The 23,755-nt window shown below is 56.6% G+C and overlaps 1 protein-coding gene across 21 annotated transcripts in view; it reads right to left on the reverse strand.

The window, feature by feature from the left end:
* The window catches only part of DTNB (dystrobrevin beta), a 190,323-nt gene that overhangs the window by 42,263 nt on the left and 124,305 nt on the right, over positions 1-23,755 (reverse strand). For 18 of the 21 annotated variants that reach the window (XR_011738581.1, XR_011738580.1, XR_011738578.1 and 15 more), the window contains one exon: positions 21,559-21,579. The exons of the other annotated variants lie outside the window; for them this stretch is intronic. Coding sequence is in view for 10 of the 18 variants with exons in the window: in XM_071807229.1 (XP_071663330.1) it covers positions 21,559-21,579 (21 nt within the window). In the remaining 8 variants the exon portion in view is untranslated. The remainder of the gene's footprint in view (positions 1-21,558; positions 21,580-23,755) is intronic. 21 annotated transcript variants of the gene reach the window in all.

Below are 23,755 nucleotides of genomic sequence, written 5' to 3' on the forward strand. Positions count from 1 at the left end.
AGAGCCTGGCCCAGGCTGCCCAGGGAGGTTGTGGAGTCTCCTTCTCTGCAGACATTCAAACCCGCCTGGACCCCTTCCTGTGGAACCTCAGCTGGGTGTTCCTGCTCCGGGGGGATTGCACTGGATGAGCTTTCCAGGGCCCTTCAACCCCTGACCCTCTGGGACTCTGTGATTCTGTGTGACCCGAACCCAGTGATGTCCCCATCCCAGGTGTCACCGTCTGGGCAGCACGGGCTTGGGAAGGCGCAGCAAGCTCCAGTCTCACACATTTCCTATCTCACGTTGCCATTGCCTGATCCTTCAGAGCAGGTGCAGTGCGTTAACCTAAGAGCACCGTGAAATCCGTACAGGCAATGTAATTTTGACATTTCTGAGTATCTGAGAACCTTTGCTATGCTAATGTGAGTGTCATCTGCACACCAAGGTGTTCACTGAGAAGTGAAGCTCCTAGCCTGGGGACTTTTTCAAACAAAAAAGAAGAGTTTTCTACATTTAGACTGCATGAACTTGTGGGTGTGCATGAAAAGGAGTGGTAGGGAACAGTTGTCTTCCCAAGGAACTGAAACGTTCCAGTCACTCACAGAGGCTGCTTTGAGGAAAAACACCTGCTCCGTGCAAGAGATAAAAGACAGAAGTGCATTAACAGGATATTGTTGCTTTCAAAAGAGAAAATGGTTTCTCACGGTACCATGCAACTACGGGAAAACCCAGTTCCTTTGAGCTTGCAACCCTGCCTTAGTCAATAAAGCGTGAAGGAAGGCACCCAAAAAGAAGACTTGTTGAGTCAAAACTCTTCTTTTAGACCCAATACACACCTACACCTCCTTCACGGTTTGGATCAGACTTTATCTGGCCGGTCCTGAAGCCGCATGAGAAGCTCCATAGTTAAGAGTAATAGGTCTCTCCACGAAGGCAAGTTCCTCTTGATGCACACAAGGTGCCCAGCCCCGGAACGCTGCTCCTCATGGGTATTTGTTGTTCTGCTCCTGTTCGATGTATTACTCACTACAGAGTAACGCTATGGTGAGTACATGAACGACTTTGTCATAGGGAAGAAGCCCCGAGCTGAGCTCACGCTGCTCCTGCCCGTCCTGCAGGAGGCGCTGGCCAAGCCCCACGGCTGAGGAGCCGGCAGCGCCTTGGCCAAGGCCAACGGGATCCTGGGCGCGTCAGCAATGCCAGCGACGGAGCCGTCCTGAGCAACTGCTCCAGCTGGACCTGCCAGCCCAGCCACCACGGCGATGGAGGGAGTAGAGCATCTCCCGTGTGAGGAAAGGCTGAGGGAGCTGGGGCTCTGGAGCTGGAGAAGAGGAGACTGAGGGGGGACTCATTCCTGGGGATCAATATGGAAAGGGGCAGTGTCAGGAGGATGCAGCCAGGCTCTTCTGGGTGACAACCAGTGACAGGACAAGGGGCAATGGGTGCAAACTGGAACACAGGAGGTTCCACTGAAAGAGGAGAAGCAACTTGTTGGGGTGAGGGTGTCAGAGCCTGGCCCAGGCTGCCCAGGGAGGTTGTGGAGTCTCCTTCTCTGCAGACATTCAAACCCGCCTGGACCCCTTCCTGTGGAACCTCAGCTGGGTGTTCCTGCTCCATGGGGGATTGCACTGGATGAGCTTTCCAGGGCCCTTCCAACCCCTGACACTCTGGGATTGATTCTGTGCCCTGTGCCAGGTAGGGGCTGCACCGGGAGCTCCGAGACCCCCCCAGCACTGGGGGAACCATCAGAGACGCACAAATCCAGCTCCGCAGCCGCGCGGAAGCACCATCAGCACTTCGCAACAGGCATCGCCGCTCGCCAGGACGACGTAAGCGCTGCGTGTCACGGGGCGTGAACCTCGTAAAGGGACCCGCACGGCATGGGGTGCGCGGGGAGAACGGCAACGCTGCTGCCAAATGGAGCCCTTGGGGCTCCCCGGGCGTCTGCAGAGGAACAAAGGTGCAGGGTCATCCCAGGGGAACACTGATGCGGGGTGGTGATGGAAACAATTACTGAGTGCGCCTGAGAATTAATCATTAACGATACGGCTTCAGATGCTGAAAACCGAGAAAGCGCTGGATGGGTTTCCAAGGTCGCTCATCTGTTACCGAGATCCTTGGCTGTCCCGTCGCAGGGGACGTGTGAAAGCAACAGAGCGCACAGGGCTTTTGCAGGACCTTAAAAAACGTTGCTCAAGGCCTCAGTCTTTCGGCAAAAAAGGAGAAGAAGCCAATGAAGACAGAATGTGGGCGAGGACAGAAAACTCGGGAAAAATTCTTCACGGCTTCCATCATTTCCTGGAACGCTCTCCCAATATTTTCTGCAGTCCTCAAGGACGCTGGAGACGGCGCTCGGGAAGGTCTGTGCTGGTGACGAACGCTGCCAACGCAGGTGCTGCTGCGGCTGAACCTGCTGCCAAAGTCGCCCTGTGCTGTGCCGCGGAAATGGCTGGAACGGGCAGGGTTGATTCAGGAAGGGCTGAGGGCACCCGTGCACGCTCCAGGAGCACAGAGCACACGGAGGCTCCGCAATGTGTCATTGAGCGGAGAGACGGGCACCGGGGCTGCCACCAACCGCGCTGGTGACCCGCGGGGACGCCCCGGTTCCGCTGCCTCCCTGCGCTCAAAGAGTCGGGATGTAAAATGATCAGATGTGCCCCCTTTGGCCAGCTGTCCCCACCTCACCCTTGCCTTTTTGGGCTTCATGTGAAGCTTTATACAATCAAAACTGCGAGAAGTTAGCGCTGGTGGAACGGCCACAAAGCCTCAGTGCTTCATGTCACAGAGACACTGTCAGCAACCTCAGGGTCTGGAGGCAACATCTACAGAGACCACGAATGGTGGCAGAAAAGCCACCAGCTCCTCTGGTGCTCCCGAGAGCCCTGCACAAAGTTCTTTGCTCTTTCATCCACTCTTCCTTCGAAAAAAATTTATGTGCCGAAAATCAAAAGAAAGGTGAAAACTGCTTGTCAATGGACTAAGAGTGCACTGAGAGCTGGGGAGGCAGAGCCTCTGTGAAGTTTGGTTTTGCTTCGTGGGGCCTGAGGTGATCCTGAAGCCAACAGAGGGGCAGTGTCCTCGGAAAGGGACCAAGAGCAGGAGGCCGGTTCAGCCTCTGACTTGCTCTTTGGAGCAGTGACTCCGGAGAGAGCCACAGAATCCCCGAATCACAGATGGTTTGGGTTGCAGGGACCTTCTCAGCTCCCAGTCCCCCTGCCATGAGCAGGGACATCTTCACCAGCTCAGGGTGCTCAGAGCCCCGTCCAGCCTGGCCTGGGATGTCTCCAGGGATGGTTCAGCCACCACCTCTCTGCCCAACCTGGGCCAGGCTCTCACCACCCTCAGCACAAACAATTTCATTATATCCATCCTGAATCTCCCTCCTTTAGTTTAAACCATCACTGCTTGTCCTATCACTACAGGAGCAGAGGGGCAGGATCCCCCAAACCTGCTGCTGACGGGGCTGGGGACGCAGCCCAGGACACGGGTGGGTTCTGGGCTGCCAGCGCACATGGCCGGGTCACATCCAGCTTTTCATCCACCAAGAGCCATGAGCACCAGCTTCAGCAGCTGAGCTTAGTGGCCAGAACAGAGATCGTGTTCCTTGGGGAGCGCTGGTGCCGCTACTGTGGGAAATGGGGAAGCTCCCAGTTCCCAGTCTCCGGTGGTTTCGGTGTCCGTGCTGAGCCGCGTCTCCTGTCAGATGCTGAACCTCCTCTGCACCTCCTCACCCTGAGCTCCTCCGGGTCTAAGGACCTAAGTCCTCAGACACTCACGCTCCTGGACATTTTCAGTTGTGAAAATGGGTATAGATGGCAAATTATTATTCCCCTGGTCCAGTTAAAATGAATCAGATGTGGTGGTGCTGCTCCTGTCCCTGGATAACGGGTGTACAGCGAGGACCAACCTGCATTTCTCCAAGATGTGGACAGGGAATGGGCTGCGCTCAAGGAAGCCACAAATCCTATGGGAGGATAAAGGGCCCAGAAACGGCGCGACGCTTCATCTCTGTCTCCAGCTCCTTCTCCTGCAACGCCTGGGATGGTTCAGCCCCCGAACGTCCCATGGACGCTACAGGTGAGCTCAGCACAAGGACTCACTCTGCAGGCCCCTGAGCGGGACCACCCATCCTAGAGCTGGGTTACGGTTGGACATGATGATCTTGGGGGTCTCTTCCAACCAAATGACTGTGATTCTGTTCCGTGAATGGCTCCGGGCACCGCGCTCCTGTCCACGCTCTCCTTCTTCTGCCTTGTTCCTCTGCCCCGTTTCCCTCCGCTGTCCAGGACTGAAACACAAGCGAGCTCACACGCCACAAAACCACACACAAACCTCTCTGGCCACGAGCTCTCCCAGAAAACATGGCTTTTGTGGGGAGAACGAGCACCACACAACACGAACCAGCCCAAGAGCCCACGCACTTGAGCCTCTGGTCCCTTCCAAACGAGGTCAGTTTGCTAACGGGGATGTTTAATTACAGCTCACACACACGGCCAAAGCCCCACACAAAACATTACCGCGAAGATGTGTCTTTCACTGACCACAGCATAACACATCCAAAATGCGTATTTTACTCTCAATAAACTTAAGCCTACTCACTCAATAATAAAAAAATTACGTTTCGATTTCTGTATCTAAATCTTTTCTCTGTAAAGTGGTTAAAATAGATTAAAAGCTAAACGAAGCGTTTGACGAGGATACAATACAATGAGAACAGGCTGAGGAAAGCGTCTCATTGCTAATGCAACACCATGGATTTCTGCAAAAGCCGATCAGAGCACACTTTAAAACCCATTGCAGGGAGACTGTGATCACGGATCAACATTTATTTGGGGACTGAGAAGAGTTGCTGTGCTATGATGAACTTTGTAGCTCTTTGGATAAACACATCTATGTCTTACACCAAAAACGAAAGGCACGGCGCCCTTACCCCGTCACTCCCGCTCTCTTTGAAGCCACGGTCTTATAGATTTCCATAGGTGAGGAGCAGCGGGTTCCTGAGCAGCCTTCACCATGTTGCTGAAGTGTGCTACCCAGCAAATTCTCCAGGATCTGTCGTCCTTTTCTAACACACTGGGCTCCTCGAAGCAGCACCAGCCAGCGCAGACCAGGCCTCTGCAAGGCCGGCTGGGCGAGGACTGCAAACGCTTTACAGACGAGTAACCGCACCAAAGGGTGCGCGGGTGGGTTACCCGGTGGGTGACCCCGGCAACGGCCCACACGAGGAGCAGGAACGCGCAGCGGGAAGGATGCGGTGCGTTGGGGCTGGTTGAGCGGGCAGGGGGCACGCCGGCTCCGAACCCCATCAACGCGCCTCCCTGGACCCACAACTGGCTCCGAACCCCGTCAACGCGCCTCCCTGGACCCACAACCAGTAACTGGATTTACACCTTCGGATTTCCTACATCTAAGAGAGACGGGAGGAGGCAGAAGCCAGAGATGATGGACCAGAGAAGCATCAGCGAGTCTGACTAGAGTTGTACCACCGAACTCAGAAAAGAGAGCATAGTCTCACAAAAAAGGCTGAGGGAGCTGGGTCTCTTTAGTTTGGAGAAGAGGAGACTGAGGGGTGACCTTACTAATGTTTATAAATATAGAAAGGGTGAGTGCCATGAGGATGGAGTCAGGCTCTTCTCGGTGGCAAACAATGACAGGACAAGGGGCAATGGGATCAAGCTGGAACACAGGAGGTTCCACTTAAATTTGAGAAGAAACTTGTTTGGGGTGAGGGTGTCAGAGCCTGGCCCAGGCTGCCCAGGGAGGTTGTGGAGTCTCCTTCTCTGCAGACATTCAAACCCGCCTGGACCCCTTCCTGTGGAACCTCAGCTGGGTGTTCCTGCTCCATGGGGGATTGCACTGGATGAGCTTTCCAGGGCCCTTCCAATCCCAAACATCCTGTGATACTGTGAAAAAAGCCCACAGTTGTATTTTAAAACTGTATTTCAGATAATGCTAACATTAAATAAAGCTGCCCTACCGATAGGCTGTATATTATCTCAGTCTGCTTCACTACTACAACTAGACTGGGATTGTACCTGGCCCGGTATTAAAGCGGTTGCTGAGGTGCCTCCCGGTGGCCTGGGTGGCACCGGCAGCACGGCCGAGCCCGCGGAACCGCGGCTTTGCCGGGCCCGGCAGGATCGCACGCTGGCAGCAGGCGGTGGCTGCTCCGTGGCCGCGCAGCTGGCGCAGGCGTGTTTGCCAAAGCGGGTCCTCGCGGCCCGGCCGAGCTGCTTTGATCTTGGGAAGGAGTGGCTCACGAGCTAATGAGTAACACACGGACCCGGAGCGCCAGGCAGCACGAGAGCCTCTGATGTGATGCCGGGGTCTTGCAGGGGGCCGCGAACAGACACAAAAGGAAGGGGGATCATCTGCGAAGCTGAGTCCTGCTGCTGGAAGCGAGCGGTGCCCAACGACAGCCGTACAGCTGGTGACACCAAACACGTGGCACAGAACGTACCCTGGTGACTGGGGCCATGTTTGAGTCGTGCTCCTCATAGGAAAGTGCTTGCTGATGGAGAGCAGACAAGTCCCTGTAGGTTCTGTTCCTGTGATGATAATCTGATTTGTTGCTCGTGTTTTCCAGGAGCCTACACAGGAAAGTAAGGAGCAGAGATACTCCAGACACGCACCTGGGAGCTGGAGCACAGTGAGAGGCACAGCAAAGCATCACCACCCCAAACCTGAGGCACAGGCACCTCTTGTTGTGTCTTGGGTTGTGCATGGAAAAGAACAGCACTCTTTCTTCTTCGAAAGAAAAAACCACCGGGAACGACAACTGTGGTGAGCCCCTATGAGCAGCAACAAGCGCATGCTGGTTTATAACGAGCTCACACGAGAAGCATCACTTGCGAGAAGGGCCACGAGAAGCACAGACCGGCACGGGCAGCGGCTCTGCCCCTCCGTGTGTGATGATGGAATTGCTTACGTCTCCTGCTCCCTGTTTCCCCGAGGGCTCACAGACCAGCGCCACGGCCCCGGAGTTGCCAGCGGAGCGGCGGCAGCACCGCGGTGGCTCGGGCTGGCCCCCTCCGCCGGGTCTCGGGTTTCCCTGCGCGCAGGGCAGCAGCCGCTCACCGTGCTGTGAGAGCCGCTGGGTTTGCAGCGGGAGCCGGGATGTGGGGCGGGCACACAGACCCCGATACACTCCAGCTCCTGAAAAAGCTGCACTTTTCCCCTTATTCCTTTTCCTAGAGGAACCCACTGCGTGCAGCCTCGACGTTCTAGAGCAGCCTTCCGTGCTGCTCTCGCTTTCCCAAATGTCTCCTGCTGCCTGACCCGGCTGCTCTGATACCTCCTCATTACCACCCCGGGGTTTTAAGAGTCTGAAAATCACCCTGCTCCAGCCTAAAGAAAAGCCAGGCTTGGCTGCTCTGGTCTGGCAGCTTGTGGATGGGGCCGCAGAAGAACCTGGGCCCTCAGTGTCACCCACCTTTCAGCAAATGGGTTTTCCTGCAGTAGCGACACATGTAGGGAGCAGATGGGATGGGGTGGGATGGGATGGGATGGGACAGGGTGAGATGGGATGGGATGGGATGGGATGGGATGGGATGGGATGGGATGGGATGGGACGGGGTGGGATGGGACGAGGATGAGGATGGGATGGGACAGGGTGAGATGGGACGGGATGGGATGGGATGGGATGGGACGGGGTGGGATGGGAGGGGATGGGATGGGACGGGACGGGATGGGGATGAAAGGGGATGGGATGGGATGGGATGGGACGGGACGGGACGGGACGGGACGGGACGGGACGGGACGGGATGGGATGGGATGGGATGGGATGGGATGGCACACACGAACCCCGGCAGACGGTCTGAGCTCCCATGTCCAGCCGTTTGAAGGCGGGTGGCTTGAAGCAGCGTGGCTGGACATCATCCACATCATCACAGCTCTCCGGAGGTTCCGCTGATGGTGACCGGGGCCACTATCAATACAATCTCCAAAACTCACAAATTCTTCTAATAATCCTCAGTCACCTGCTGTTTTCTAGGGTAGCACAGAGCTGGAAAGACATTCCAGACATCGAGCCTGATCTCCTCTTATCCCCACATCAAGTAATTGTGCTGTGAGCCTACCAAGAGCTTTGGCAATGGTTTCCCTGCTAGGGAGGCTGGACGTGCTGGAGCTCAGAGCTCCGGCCTCTGTCCTCCTGACGGCCTTTGCCAAAGGGCACTCCTGACACCAAAGGAGACGACGATCCCAGGAGACACCTCCTACCGTCACAGGCGACGCACTGTCTGCGACCATTCCTGACAAGGAAAGCAGGACTTTGGATCGGAAGCTGGTGGTGAGGATTCTGGACATCCCTGAGATCACGATGACAAAGTTCCTGCTGTCAGTGGGTACCAGCGGTGGGAGACGTGGGGACCGCAGGGTTCCAGTCTTACACTGAGCAGGAGGGATGTGTAAAGGGATTTCTGGGGACACAGGCCGGGCTGGAGTGACCCTGAGTGTCAGTCCACACAGCTCAAAGCTGCTGAGCCAACATCAATGGATCAGAAACACCGCAGAAATGTACAAGAGAAACAGCTGGAGCTAAGAGCTCCAGTGATGTTGCTGAGATGGCACCGACCGCGGAGCCGGGGCGCACCCCACACTGGACGCACAGCACCGCTCTGCCATCACACGCACGAGCGCCAGGAGCATCCGCGACGGCAAAACCCGGCCTACAAGAGGTAGATCCCCCGGAACTCTGTGTTTTGTTCAATCTGATGAACTCGTTAATGTTGTCAGAAACACGGGATTAAGCTGCCAATGACCCGGAGAAGCGAGGCCGCGGGAGCCGACAGGCGACGGGTGCTGATGGGCGCTGGAGCCGCAGTTTGACGGCAGCACGGCCGCCGGTCCCAGCGCCGCTGCAATCCAGACCTTCCCTAGAGCAAACGCCCCGCTCACCTCCGCCTGGGGAATTCATTGCAACAGACAAAAGAACGGCAACATCCACACGCGCCGGGTTTTCCGCAACTACCTTGGTTAAAACACTGAGATTTTCCATTTCCTCGCCGTTTTAATCATTTGTGGATTTAAGCCCATCTGCTTCATGCTTGCAGAATTGTAGGGATATTTACAGTAGTCAGGCTAAATCACAAATACAAGCATTGCTCTCTAAACCTAATTTGGATTACATGATGATTTTAGTAGTTAGAACAACTTCCATTTCACTTTGATAAATAAAACCCCCGAGAGGTTTCAGCCTGAAAGCATCAGGAAAGGCCAAAGCTACAGCTGGAGCCGACATTTCCTGCACTCGCGCTCCCAGGTAGGACGATTTTGATCCAGCACTAAGGATAAATCGACTCCAGGTATGGGTGTTTTCATTTCTGGAGTAGGGTGCAATCCTCACACCAGTGCCTGCCCACGTGTTTTGCTGTAAACAGGTGGTGTCACCGTGCAGCAGCCACCGCGGTACCAGAGGATAACGGCGACACGACGCCTGAGGGAGCCACTGCTGAACCTCGTCACTTCCAACGCCTTGAATTCCTCATTTTCTTTAATACTAAACAGCGTGCATCTGTGTCTTCTGGGTTTCTCCCTCAGCCTTTCCTCACACGGGAGATGCTCCACTCCCTCCAGCATCTTGGTGGCTGCGCTGGACTCTCTGCCGCAGTTCCCTGTCCTTCTGGAACTGAGGGGCCACAACTGGACACAATATTCCAGGTGTGGTCTCCCCAGGGCAGAGCAGAGGGGCAGGAGAACCTCTCTGACCTACTGACCACCCCCTTCTAACCCACCCCAGGTACCATTGGCTTCCTGGCCACAAGGGCCCAGTGCTGGCTCATGGTCACCCTGCTGTCCCCAGGACCCCCAGCTCCCTTTCCCCTACGCTGCTAAGGAGGGAGATTGAGGCCGGACATGATGCAGAAATTGTTTGTGCTGAGGGTGGTGAGAGCCTGGCCCAGGTTCCCAGAGAGGTGGTGGCTGAACCATCCCTGGAGACATCCCAGGCCAGGCTGGACGGGGCTCTGAGCACCCTGAGCTGGTGCAGATGTCCCTGTCATGGCAGGGGGGCTGGGGGAGATTTAACGACCCCTTCCCACCCAAACTATTCGATGATTCTGTGATTCTGCGACTGTGTTGACAAATCTGGGGTTGTGTCTGCCCACAGTGCTTTCATTTGCTCAAAGTTGGAGCGCAAAAGTCTATTTGTGGGCTGGGGAAATAAAGAACAAATTGGAGAGAAGCCAGTAACCCAGAAAACACTCCCAACTTCAAACAGATAAAAGTTTACAACACAGTTAGTAAAGGAGTGATTTATGCCCAAAGGGATTATTTTGTTGTATCAGACCATACCTAAAGCCTTGTGCTGCACATAACATGCTTTAACAAGATGTTTCAGGACTCCCTTTGAAAAAGACAACCCTTATAAAGACGTGAGGTGGAAGAAGGGATAGCTCCTTACAAAGGAAAGGTCCAAAACGGAGCAATAAAGTCTGTGTAACAGATGATGAAACGAGCCCCAAATTGCTGCCATCTGTTAGCAACCTTTGCCCAGTGAAATGAATTTCATGTGAGGTCAAGAAATCCCAAACTGCCATTTCCTCATTACTATTAATAAGGGCCAGGTGCCCCATAAACCAGCGCTGGATCCAGATGTCCCTCACGTGGCTTTGATTACCCTGCTGGGCTTGGCCAACACTAGGAGGGAAACTCTTGGAGACGGAGGCTCCAAGGCACGTTCGGTGCGAGTTCCTCCGTGGTTGCCGGCACTGGCGGTGTTACCGCCCCGGTGCCCGCGGTTGGTGTGGTGGCCGCTGCCCTGCGCCGGTCCTGCGGGAGCCACGGCATCTGCACCGCAACACGGGCTCCAGCACCTTCACTTGGCTGGGTCCCAGAGGCCACCCCTCCTACAAGCGACAGCCGAGACAGGCGCCGGCTCTCATTTGAATTCCATCAACTTCTTCTTGGACAGTCTCGAGTGTCTAAAAAGGTATCGGTTTTCCCCACCTCTGAAATGGACACACTGGATTTAATTCAGAACGATGTGAAAGGTACGGGTGTGTAGTCTGGTCAAGATTAAGGTGCTGTGGGAAAGCTCAGCGTATCCACTTCTTATGGCACTGACGCATTGCTCCCGGGTGCCAAGCCCGTGCTGCAGCGCAGTACAAGGAATGGGTAATTGCGGAGAACTAAGGACCCGCTGGATCGTGCCCGGGAGGAGGAGTGGGTGCCGTCGGCACGGATCATGTCCTGGAGGAGCAGCGTGCGCCGTCGGCACGGATCGTGTCCTGGAGGAGCAGCGTGCGCCGTCGCCACGGATCGTGTCCTGGAGGAGCAGCGTGCGCCGTCGCCACGGATCGTGTCCTGGAGGAGCAGCGTGCGCCGTCGCCACGGATCGTGTCCTGGAGGAGCAGTGTGCGCCGTCGGCACGGATCGTGTCCTGGAGGAGCAGTGTGTGCCGTCGGCACGGATCGTGTCCTGGAGGAGCAGTGTGCGCCGTCGGCACGGATCGTGTCCTGGAGGAGCAGTGTGTGCCGTCGCCACGGATCGTGTCCTGGAGGAGCAGTGTGTGCCGTCGCCACGGATCGTGTCCTGGAGGAGCAGTGTGTGCCGTCGGCACGGATCGTGTCCTGGAGGAGCAGTGTGTGCCGTCGGCACGGATCGTGTCCTGGAGGAGCAGTGTGCGCCGTCGCCACGGATCATGTCCTGGAGGAGCAGTGTGCGCCGTCGCCACGGATCGTGTCCTGGAGGAGCAGTGTGTGCCGTCGGCACGGATCGTGTCCTGGAGGAGCAGTGTGTGCCGTCGCCACGGATCGTGTCCTGGAGGAGCAGTGTGTGCCGTCGGCACGGATCGTGTCCTGGAGGAGCAGTGTGTGCCGTCGGCACGGATCGTGTCCTGGAGGAGCAGTGTGCGCCGTCGCCACGGATCGTGTCCTGGAGGAGCAGTGTGCGCCGTCGGCACGGATCGTGTCCTGGAGGAGGAGTGTGCGCCGTCGCCACGGATCGTGTCCTGGAGGAGCAGTGTGTGCCGTCGCCACGGATCGTGTCCTGGAGGAGCAGTGTGTGCCGTCGGCACGGATCGTGTCCTGGAGGAGGAGTGTGCGCCGTCGGCACGGATCGTGTCCTGGAGGAGGAGTGTGCGCCGTCGGCACGGATCGTGTCCTGGAGGAGCAGTGTGCGCCGTCGCCACGGATCGTGTCCTGGAGGAGCAGTGTGCGCCGTCGCCACGGATCGTGTCCTGGAGGAGCAGTGTGCGCCGTCGCCACGGATCGTGTCCTGGAGGAGCAGTGTGCGCCGTCGGCACGGATCGTGCCCTGGAGGAGCAGTGTGCGCCGTCGGCACGGATCGTGCCCTGGAGGAGCAGCGTGCGCCGTCCACACGGATCGTGTCCTGGAGGAGCAGCGTGCGCCGTCGGCACGGATCGTGCCCTGGAGGAGCAGTGTGCGCCGTCGGCACGGATCGTGTCCTGGAGGAGCAGTGGGCGCCGTCGGCACGGATCGTGTCCTGGAGGAGCAGTGTGTGCCGTCAGCACACACCGAGGTTCAGCGCCGTCCCAGAGCGGCTCCGTGACTGCTCAGCCAAGAAAACATTGTCCTACCAGACTCAGCGCGGCCACGCAATTCAGCAGGAGGCAATAACTGTTTCACAGCCTGGACCCTACAAGGATAATCATTTAACCAGTTACAGCCCCGTGCTCAAAGAAAATACAGTGAAATAAGTTATTCCAGAATGCTGTCTTCCAGCTTTCAGCCGTGCCAAACTCATCATCAGCGTCACATTTCTTGGGGCCGAAACAAACACCAAGTAGAAGTAGATCTTGCCAAAGGAATGCAAATCCTTGTAGTACATCTCTCCAGTCATCTTAGTATCTCCACAACAGAAACACAACATCCATAGGCTCATGAGTATCTATCCCCAAATGTGGCAACGAATGCTTTGGTGGAAACATCTACGTGAAACGCAAAATACCCCCAGCACGCCGCAGCCAAGACTCGTGAGCAAGTGCGAAAGAACAGAAACACCCACGTAGCGGGAGAATATCTTCAACAACAGACCCCGCTCCAGCCTCACGTATGAGATCTTTCATGGCGACTGATGAAACATTCCCATAGGATAAGCCTAAGCACTGAATTTGTGGTTCTAAATAACCACCGACCCCGGAGAGACCACGCTCCTTGGCCTTTCTGACCTTCTTTCTGATCTGCCGGTGCACAAACCACCCTTTGCTCTCACTGCTCCGAAGGGCGCGTGCCCCACCAGGTCCTGCTGTGACGCCTGCCCTGACCACGGGTGCTCACCACCCGCGTTCTGCCACCGAGATACAACAACTGCCGCAAGGAGATCAACCGCAGGAACCGCATCCAGCCTCTGCAGCCTGGAGCAGCATTCCACATGGAATCACACAGCGTCAGGGGTTGGAGGGTCCTGGAAAGCTCATCCAGTGCAATTCCCCCATGGAGCAGGAACACCCAGCTGAGGTTCCACAGGAAGGGGTCCAGGCGGGTTTGAATGTCTGCAGAGAAGGAGACTCCACAACCTCCCTGGGCAGCCTGGGCCAGGCTCTGACACCCTCACCCCCAACAAGTTGCTTCTCCTCTTTCAGTGGAACCTCCTGTGTTCCAGTTTGCACCCATTGCCCCTTGTCCTGTCCCTGGTTGTCACCCAGAAGAGCCTGGCTCCATCCTCCTGACACTGCCCCTTTCCACATTGATCCCCAGGAATGAGTCCCCCCTCAGTCTCCTCTTCTCCAGCTCCAGAGCCCCAGCTCCCTCAGCCTTTCCTCACACGGGAGATGCTCCACTCCCTTCAGCATCTTGGTGGCTGCGCTGGACTCTCTGCAGCAGTTCCCTGTCCTTCTGGAGCTGAGGGGCCACAACTGGACACAAGATTCCAGGTGTGGTCTCCCCAGGGCAGAGCAGAGGGGCAGGAGAACCTCTCTGACCTACTGACCACCCCCTTCTAACCCACCCCAGGTACCATTGGCTTCCTGGCCACAAGGGCCCAGTGGGGTGGGATGGAGTGGGGTGGGATGGGGTGGGGTGTGGTGGGATGGTTGGGGTGGGATGGGATGGGATGGATGGGGTAGGGTGGGATGGGATGAGATGGGGATGGGATGGGATGGGGATGGGATGGGGTGGGATGGGATAGCATAGGATAGGTTGGGATGGCCCTACAATTTCTGCAATGAGCAGGAGCCAGGTAGGAACCAGCAGCACAGCGGTGTATGACCCAGTGCCTCGGTCCTTCCACGTGAATGAGCCACGCCAGACCCTTCCCCTCTGCAGCCCCAGCAGCCCCATGGCCACCGAGCGCCGGAGCTGCCGCGGCCGGGGCGCACAAGGTGCTCTCCCAGAGCAAGGATGCTCCGCTCCTGCAGCCGCTGTGCTTCCAACCCAACTTAGTAACGGCAAAATGGGCCATCAGGAGGGGGAGAACGTGCTGGATATAGAAACACGCTCTCGGGGCTCGGGGAGCCCCTCTGAGCACACATGGCACACGACCAAGCCTTGAATTTCCTTACAACCGCCCACAATGGATCCATAGGAACCGCTGCATGCGAGTACTGCGTGTCCTGCTGTAAACACTCCAACATCGTTTCATTTCCAATCCTCTATTCACAAATAACGCACATTAAAACAAACAAAAAGCAAATGAACGGAAACCTGTAGAAGATAAAAACTGAAAAACGCTCAGGCTGGGCAGCCCCTTGCCAGAGGATCTGTTTAGCGAATAATCCCAACCCCTTCAGCTGCTTTTGAAGCACAGCAGAACGAATAAACGTATTTTTCCCCCAAATCAAAAGCAAGTGCAGCCGCAATGCTTTTGCACAGGGCTTTGTTAGGAACGCTCTGGCTCAGGCGCTGGGACTTGGCACACGAGGCTCTCGGCAAAGGCAGGGCCGGGAGGACAAGAAACCAAACAAACTCCTGCCTGTTCCTGGCCGCGCAATCCAAAAGGTGATTAAGCGCGGAGGAATGCGATTCAGGGCCGGCATGAATGGAGTGAGCGCTCCGCACAGCCCGTCCTGCTCGTCGCGGGCCGGCGGGAGCATCGGCACAACCACACTTCTCCCGCGGCCTCCGCACGGCTACTCTGGAAAGCTGCTCTGGTTACTACAGTTCAGGATTAGAAGCAGCCAAGTCTCTGTGCTGTTGTAGCTCACCCCGTGCTGCGTGCGCCCTCCGAAACGGGACAGAACAACCAGATCCCCCGGGCTGACGGCAACTGCCACCAGTCCCCGGTCGAGCGCCAGGAGAGGGTCCTGCACCCCCTGACTGCATCGCAGGATGGGTTGGGTTGAAGGGACCTCCCAAGGGACCAGCCCAACCCTGCCACGCGCAGGGACATCCTCACCAGCTCAGGGATCGTCCTTCTCAGACAGAGGCAGGTGTGCAGCGCCAGCCCGCGCCTCGGCCTGCGTGTCACCGCGGCAGGAAGCACCACCGCGCCACGCGGGGATTCGGTTCTCACCTCAGCCACCACAGGGCAGCGTGACCCAGCGAAGCAAACCGACGGCCAAGAAAGGGATCCCGGCGTGTGCCCACGGCTGCTCCCTGCCAAGCCCTCCTCCTCGCACCCCAGCGCCACCTGCGACGGGCAGTGCTGCCCCCAAGGGCAGGGTAAGGGCTCCTCCAGCACCGACCCAGCCTTTGCTTCCCGGTGTCCACTGACGGATGAACTGCAGAGACACGGAGCTCTGGTTCCCGACATGACCCCAAATCTTTGTCATCGCAATAGCTCTTCCCGGAGCCTTCAGGGTTTGATACCCTCCAGGAGGCCCGTGGAGTCTCCTTCCCTGGAGACATTCAAAGCCCGCCTGGACACATTCCTGTGCGACCTCACCTAGGCGTTCCTGCTCCAGCAGGGGGATTGGACTAGATGATCTTTTGAGGTCCCTTCCAATCCCAAACATACTGTGATACTGTGATACTGTGACACGGCTCTTAGTGAGGAGGCACCGACTCAAAGCTTATTCTAACGCTATGTCTGTCTATCCTAGTGAGTTAAACCACACCAAAGAGTGCTTCTGGCACCGGAACAAGATAATTCACAATATCTCAGTGTCAGTACGCTCCCTGGCAGGGCTGTGACACATCTGAGTTCCCAGACACGCCGTTCCCAAGCCACCGACTCTCGCTGGCTGTGACGGTCCAGCTCACAGCATCCGTGTTCCCCTGTGTTCGCTCGCACAGACGGAGCCTGCACGCTGCCACCCTCGTCGGCTGAACCAGAGATGGCACCAGGGCTGCCAGCCGGGGGGCAACCAGATTGGGTCCTTCCCTTCAATTCATCCCAAATAGCCAGTCCTCTCTTACTCATGCCATTTGGGCTGTCCCCTCCTGCCCTCCCGACGGCGCTCTGCCACTGGTTCCAGAAATGCTTGTTGGGTATGAGAATGAACAAATGTCATTCAGGGAGGCTGGGTCACACCAGCTATGGAGCTGGCAGACGTGATCCACCAACACTGTGAGTTTCCTGTCACCCACAGAGCCCGAAGGGACACGCTGCACACAACCGAGGCCGCGCGCTGCGAGACGCAGCGACTTGCAGTGTTAGGAGGAATTGTTCCTATTTACATTACAGTGCAATAGTACACGCTGGTGGGATCACCCAGCCGCGCACACCCGTCCCCTGCAGAGGGGTGTGCGGGACCCCCGGCTGACGCAAAAACGGGTGCAGATCTGGACGGCATCTCGGGTTCAGATACCAGCACGATGAGGCTCCTTCGGCTGCTGCAGGGCCGTTAAGGACAGGAATTCCCCAGGTGCAGGTTTCTCCATCTCCTGGCAAGGGACGCAGGTCTCGCCCCAGCTTGCTGCCTGGGCCCAGCCTCGCTAGAGCCCTCGGGAGGAAGGTTCATGGCGGCAGAGGCGTGTGCGCCGCTGCCCCTGCACCTCCCGAGCTGCCTGGAACGCAGGTTGGGCTCCATGATCCTAAGGGTCTTCCAGCCACAATGATTCCGTGGTCATCTACACTCTGAACCATCTGAACGATGGGAGGAGAACAGGGACTCCTGTCTCTCTCCACTGAATAAGGAGCGACCCTCCCACGATTTCCACGACCTCACGAGGACCGTTGGGTGGGAGCGTGTCCGCTTGTCTGATCGGTAACACAGCCTCGGAATTCACGGGCCAAATCTGCCGCGCCGTGCCGCACGGTTCCCACCATCTTCTGAAAGGAAGACGCTTCCATTCCAGCGTTTAAACGCTCCCATGTGAGCCCCTCCGCTGCGGAGCCATTTCCGCGCCTGTTTGGCATTAGAGCGCTTCTCTTGTGTTGGAGCGCGAGCGCCTGGCTCCTCCGGATTTGTTGTATGAATTGTACTACACGCCAAAGACATCACCCATGTGATGTACATCTTCGTGAATTCCTTTGACGTTCTTCAGAATATTGAACGCTACAGCTCCATTGGCTGCTCATTTGACTACAAAACAAAGAGGGTTTAATATTGAGCAGATTATTCAAGCCTCTCACCAGCTGTGACATGAAGACGGTCCTGTTGTAAATTAGGAGCTACGCTGGCAAAGATCTTTATTAGCTGGGACACAACAATCTTCGCAGTAGTAGAGAGCAGTTGGCGGGCTATGAGCACCATGTGGCTGAGCACTGCGGTGCTGGAGCCATCTCCCAGCACAAAGCCCTGAGCCTCAGGGGTGCGACCAGGACCGGCCCCATGGATTCCAAGGGACGGTTCTGCAACGGGAAAGATGGGACAGAAACTTTGGAAGTCTTGACAGGAGATCCCTGATCTCTGAACACGGGGCACAGAACCTCTTTGGCTTCCCAGTGAATACCAGGCTCAGAAATCACGGTCTCTCCTGACACAAGGTCCTTACAGCTCGCCAGGATTTGCTGACCAAGACTGGCCAAGAGATGCAGCAGCTTCCAGGCCTTCTGAGGACATTCGTGTGACTGGAGTTTGGTCTCTCCGAATCACAGAATCATTTTGGTTGGAAGAGACACTCAGGATCATGGAGTCCAACCCTAACCCAGTCCTGTCCCTGCCCCATGTCCTGAGAACCTCCTGTCCGTCTGTCCAGCCCTCCAGGGATGGTGACTCCAGCACTGCCCTGGGCAGCCTGTTCCAATGCCCCACAGCCCTTTGGGGAAGGAATTGTTCCCACATCCAACCTCAACCTCCCCTGGCTCAACTTGAGGCCGTTTCCTCTGCTCCTGGCGCTTGTTCCTGGGGAGCAGAGCCCGACCCCCCTGGCTCCAAGCTCCTTTCAGGCAGTTCAGAGCTCAGAAGCTCTCCCCTCAGCTCCTGTTCTCCAGCTGAGCCCCCAGGTCCCCCAGCGCTCCTGGAGATGGAAGTTGGTTATCACACAATTTTCTGCGGGCACTTGGTGGAAACCTCAGCAGTCGATAACGCGTTATTAACCCCCCAGGAGCAGCAGAGATCTCCGCTCAGTGCGTGCACGTACAACCGCTGCCCGCACACCGGTGATCAAACCGCCCCACCAGGTTGTGTCTTGCTGCAGGTGGTGCCACACCGGCTCCTGGTGACAGGTGAACCGTCCACAATGGCACCTCCGGCCCCCGGGACACAGCCCCTGTTGTCTCTGTCAAATGCTGAATGAACGAGACGGCTTTTTGTCCAGGAAGGGATTTTTTGCTTGCGAAGCCATTTGCTTGAACATAGCCAGAAGCAGATCCTCTCTCACCACCTCTGTAAATCCCACGGGTGATGCGGAGAGGGCAGAACGGGACTCGCAGCTTTAGCAGCGAGGGGAAATCAGCGATTCCTACAGCGGACGCTGATTCTGCTGCTCCTGATGTGCCGCTGCCGGCCCTGAACCCCCGGCTCTCATCCCACCTTAGCGCTGAGACGCTCGGGCCTCCGTGTTTTCCCTCACACGTGGTCCTGCTGTCTCTGGCCTAGTCCGTAGGCCTTTGTGAGGACCTAACCAGACTCAGCCCTTCTCCTTTAGCTTCCTTTTCCAAGACACAGGCTTGTGGACCCCAGGGCAGGGCTGGCTGGGCTCACAGTAGCCAGTACCCTTCCTAGCTACCCTGGGCTTCCACACACGCGCAGAGGGAAGACGTGACGCTAGAGCCACCCAAACTGGTGGAAGCTCTAAAGGACAGTGGGTTGTTTGATTATATTTTTAAAGTTCTTCAGCAGTTGTGTATCCTCAGCCCACACTCTCGCAGACATCCAGCCCTTCATTCAAGCATTTCTTTGCCTGTGAAGTCCTGAGGATGTGTGGACGCCAGTGCCCGGTGCAATGAGTGCTCCTGGGCTTCAAGCTGGCGATACAGCACTGCCTCCCTTCCAGAAGAGCGGGGACACCAGTTCAGTGGGCGGCTGTCAGCCACACGAAGGGCAGCTGGGCGCCAGTTACCAGCGGTGTGCCTCAAGGGCTGGGACTGGATCCAGCGCTGTCCACCTCTCCAGCGATGGCCCTGATGGCAGAACAGCGAGCACCCCAAAGGGTCTGCAGCCAACGCAGGACTGGGAGGAGCGGCTGGTACACCGACGGTTGTGTTGCTGTTCAGAGGAACCTTGAAACGCTGGAGAAACGGGCAGACAGGGACTGCCAAGTTGAGCACAGGGTGCAAGGTCCCGTTCCTGGGAAGGAACAACCTGTGTGCTCTGACCGGCTGGCAAGCGGCTTGGCAGGAAAGACGTTGGGTCCTGCGGAGATGCTGAACGTGAGCCAGCAAAGAAAGTCACCAGCGTCCTGGGCCATGCTGGGAAGATGGAGGGATGTGACCCTTCCCCTCAACCCGGCATGGACGAAGGGTCGGGTCCAGCTCTGGACAACCCCATACAGGGCAGATTTAGCGCAAGACTGGAGCAAGCCCAAGGAAGAGCCAAAAGGATGATCAAGGAGTGAGTGCATCTGCCATGTGAGCAGAGGCTGAAGGAGCTGGGACTGTTTGGCTTCAAGAAGAGAAGCCTCAGGGGGATCTTATCGATGGACATAAACCAGATATAAACAGAGCTAGACCCGTCTGAGGGGTCCCCAGCGGAAGAGCCAGAGGCAAGGCAATGGAAATACAGGCGCAAATACAGGAAATTCCATTTAAAAAGAAAGAAACCCTTTCTTACAGGGAGGGCACTGCGGCACCAGAACCCGGTGCTCGGGGGGCGTGCAGAGCCTCGGGACACGACGGGACAGGTTCCCAGGGGACACGCTGCTCTCCGGGGCTGCCGCTGTGTGGTTCCTGTGCTGCTCCGCCATCCACGCCATCGCACCCAGGACTTCCAGCTTCCCAGGCTGCACGTTTGTAGTTGAGAGGAGAGCACTTCAAGCTACTTTGGGCCACGCAAAGGCAAGGATGTGAAATTTCGGTTCCTACAGATCAGCAGTGTGTCCTTGGGTTGGGCAAAATCTGCCCTTCTTGAGTTCCAAACCCTTTCTGGCTCACCCATCACAGATTCCAGCAGAACGGGACTGGACAGAACGTCAGTAGTTTTGGCTCTCTCATCCTCCTACCACCACAGCGCTCCGGGGAAGAAGAGAGGTGAAACTGGCAAACTCTTCCTTTGATGTCATCTTTAACCTTTTCCTTTTCCACAGTCAGGCTGAACAGCACCACGCAGGAAAGCCAAGCTAAACCACGCTGCGTGTCCACGCAGGGGATCACTCCCAGCAGTGGCGCTGGGAAAGAGGACGACACAGGCTCCCGAACTCCACCTGCAAGGCGCCGCCGCAAACCCAGCGACAAATCCGCACCAGGTGAAGAGGAACGGGGCTCCAACGGCAGACACACACTTATCACCCGTTTAAATTCACCAAAAGCCCCTTTCAGCACATGTAGCGCTGCGGCACTTTCAGCAATAGTGACCCAGGAGATATATCCCCTCCCAAAACATCAGCCACCAGAATTCCCAGTTCACCTATCACATAGCCAGTTGGGCTCTCTGCTAACCAACACGGAAAACCCCCAACGATGGGAAACTCAGGATTAGCCTGCCTTGAAGCTTTGTGTATAAAGACACCCATGTTGGAAAATGCGGAGAATTGGTTCTGCCGGAGAGCAGACGTGGACCGTGTGGCTGCTGGAGAACAGCAGAAGGGCTCCCTCTGCAGCGGCTCCGGACCAGCACACCGCTCGGGATGCAGCAGGACACAGAGACCAAAGGCGGCAACAAAGCAACGCGCTCTCGTCTCTCGTTACTCACCCTGTTCACAACGAGCAAACCGGGACTAATTCGAGGAGGCTGTACCATGATTGAATGATATGGATCCCTGCCCGGAATATTAAGTCATTAATTAGTTTGCATGCATGGACTTGTGTGTGGCAAGGAGGCAAATTAAAGGATTCCTGGAGAGACAAGAAAGCTTCCTTAGCAAGGAAAACACTCCAAAGAATCTCCAGCAAATCGATGATGAAGCCAGTGAGAATCCACGTTTTCAACTGCGGGTGATCATGCACAATTCTATAAAGAACTAACGAACGCAGCCACCACTTGGGTACCCACGGCAATGAACTTCATCTGCAAAGGAGACAGGAGTGACTTCTAGGACACACAACCATGCTCTACTGGAAATGATGAGGGCTGCTTTCACATTCACAAGCGTGAGAGACCCCACGTTCCCGCGGTTTATTTGCACACAAGGCAACGAACAGGAAAGAGTTTTCATGCAGAACGAAAAAGGAGTTGGATCACCCACAAAGTCAACTTACTGCCTGCTTCTGCTCTTCCTCCTGTAACGTTGGCAAGAGAAAAGGGCGAAAAGAGAAACAGGATAGATTAATTAGCATATGAAAAGGAAACATATACACACACAAAATACACAGCAGGGCCCACGAAAGAGCAGAACCCGGCAAAGTGGAGGAACATCTGCAGACGCGAAAGGAAACGAGGCCCTTGGACGTAGCGGCCGAGGTGGGGCTGCAAAGGCATCATCTGCTCCATCCTCAAAGGGAGACTCTTGTCTAAAATGGCCTTGAGCGCTGGCGAAAGTTGAATACACGATGGAAAGAGGACAGGAAACCCAACCGGTCTCTTGGCTTTGACACAGAATCTTCACTGGCTTCTCTTCCTGCCCCAGGCTCGGAAACGCCTCTCGAGCTGTTCTCAGGGCAGGAGACACCAAACCTCCAGCACCCGAAGCCTGGAGGCACCCCCTGGAGCCACAACCGCCGCGCAACATTCGGGTCCCTGTGTGCACAATGTGCCGAGACCCAAACCGGCCCAGCCCGGGGCACAACGTCCCCGTTTGGGGCGGCAGCACCGCGGCCACCGGCACCTCTGGCAAGTGAACCGGGGAAAGCGGGGCAGGAGCGCCCAAGATGTGCAGTAAGGAGAGGGATGCACAGAAAGCAGCTCTGTGTGTGCCACTTCAACTGGAAGACCAAACGAAGAAAAAGTGAAATACGGATGACTTTATCCTGTTTTGAAGCGGAGAAGTGTGCACTGTGACCACGGACAGGTGGGGTCGCAGTCTGACTTCGACTGCATGAGCATCGATGCGAATGGCCCGAGTATCACGTAGTCAAGAGTTCCATAATTCGGAAGTTTCTGTAGATTTTGCCCTTGTTGCTATAACACGCACTTGGCGTCCCTGGGCAGCCGTGGTGCGGAAGCGGCGCGGTGCCGCAGGGAAAGGCTGGCAGTGTGTGCTGGTGCCGCTCGCAGAGCAGCGGTGACGGCGTTGTCGGGGTCACAGCGTTATCAGGGTCACAGCGTTACCAGGGTCCCAGCGTTATCAGGGTCCCAGCGTTACCAGGGTCCCAGCGTTATCAGGGTCACAGTGTTACCAGGGTCCCAGCGTTATGAGGGTCACAGCGTTATGAGGGTCACAGCGTGTCCCCCACCGGCAGCAGCACGGGGAGCGCAGCTCCCCAGACATCCAGCTCATGGAATAAAAGCTCCTTCTGGCCTTGAAATCCAAGTACCCATTGATCCACCTTCCCTCATTTATTTCCCACCAGGATTAACCTGAACCTGTCCCTTAATTTAGAGCCGCTCCTTCTCACCGGCCGCTGCAGAAAGAGGCGTTTTCCTAACTGTGCGCAGAGGGCACGGCAGAGACCGTGGGACCCGCGGCGCAGAACTCCCCATTTCTGAGCAGACACCCCTATTCTGCTGTCCCACGTGCTCTCTCAGGTGTGCATTTCAGCACCGATGTGCAGGTGCTGGGGACGGCCGCACAGAACCAGCCCCACGCCAGCCACGGGGCTGCCCTCCCCGTGCTCCCGCTCCTTCCCAGTCGTTGCCCCATTGCCGGGACTCGCAGGAGCAGACGGTGAGCAAGGCCGGGGAAAAGATCTTCAACCATCTCCACTCTACAAAAGAAGTTTGAAAAATGAGGCTTTAGCATTAACTACAGATGTGAAAAACCAATCCCAAGAGGCGCAGAGCTTCGCTGGAAGGACCGAGCGGTTATGAGATAAATCATCAGATGGGCTGCTGAGGAAATTACCGCTGAGGAAATGGAAAAAGTGAAATGGGATATGTCTGCTGAATATCCGCGCGGCTGAGAGCAAAGCCCTCGAGCAGGCAGGCACGGTCCCTGCAGTCTGTCCCCAGAAGGGCGCAGCCATCGGCACTGGGTCATCGCTGGACATGGACCACAGGACACGGCCTCAAGTTGCCCAGGGGAGGCTGAGGTTGGATGTGGGAACAATTTCTTCCCCAAAGGGCTGTGGGGCATTGGAACAGGCTGCCCAGGGCAGTGCTGGAGTCACCGTCCCTGGAGGGCTGGACAGACGGACAGGAGGTTCTCAGGACAGGGGGCAGTGGTGGCCTTGGCAGTGGAGGTTAACGGTTGGACTTGATGGTCTTGAGCGTCTCTTCCGACCCAAACAATTCTGTGGTTCGATGACTGAGTTGGCCTCCCCCAAACTGTCCCTGGGAACGGGTTGGGGCAGCTGGTCC

The sequence above is a fragment of the Patagioenas fasciata genome, chromosome 3 (genome assembly GCF_037038585.1).
Source record: "Patagioenas fasciata isolate bPatFas1 chromosome 3, bPatFas1.hap1, whole genome shotgun sequence".
NCBI classification, from domain to species: domain Eukaryota; kingdom Metazoa; phylum Chordata; class Aves; order Columbiformes; family Columbidae; genus Patagioenas; species Patagioenas fasciata.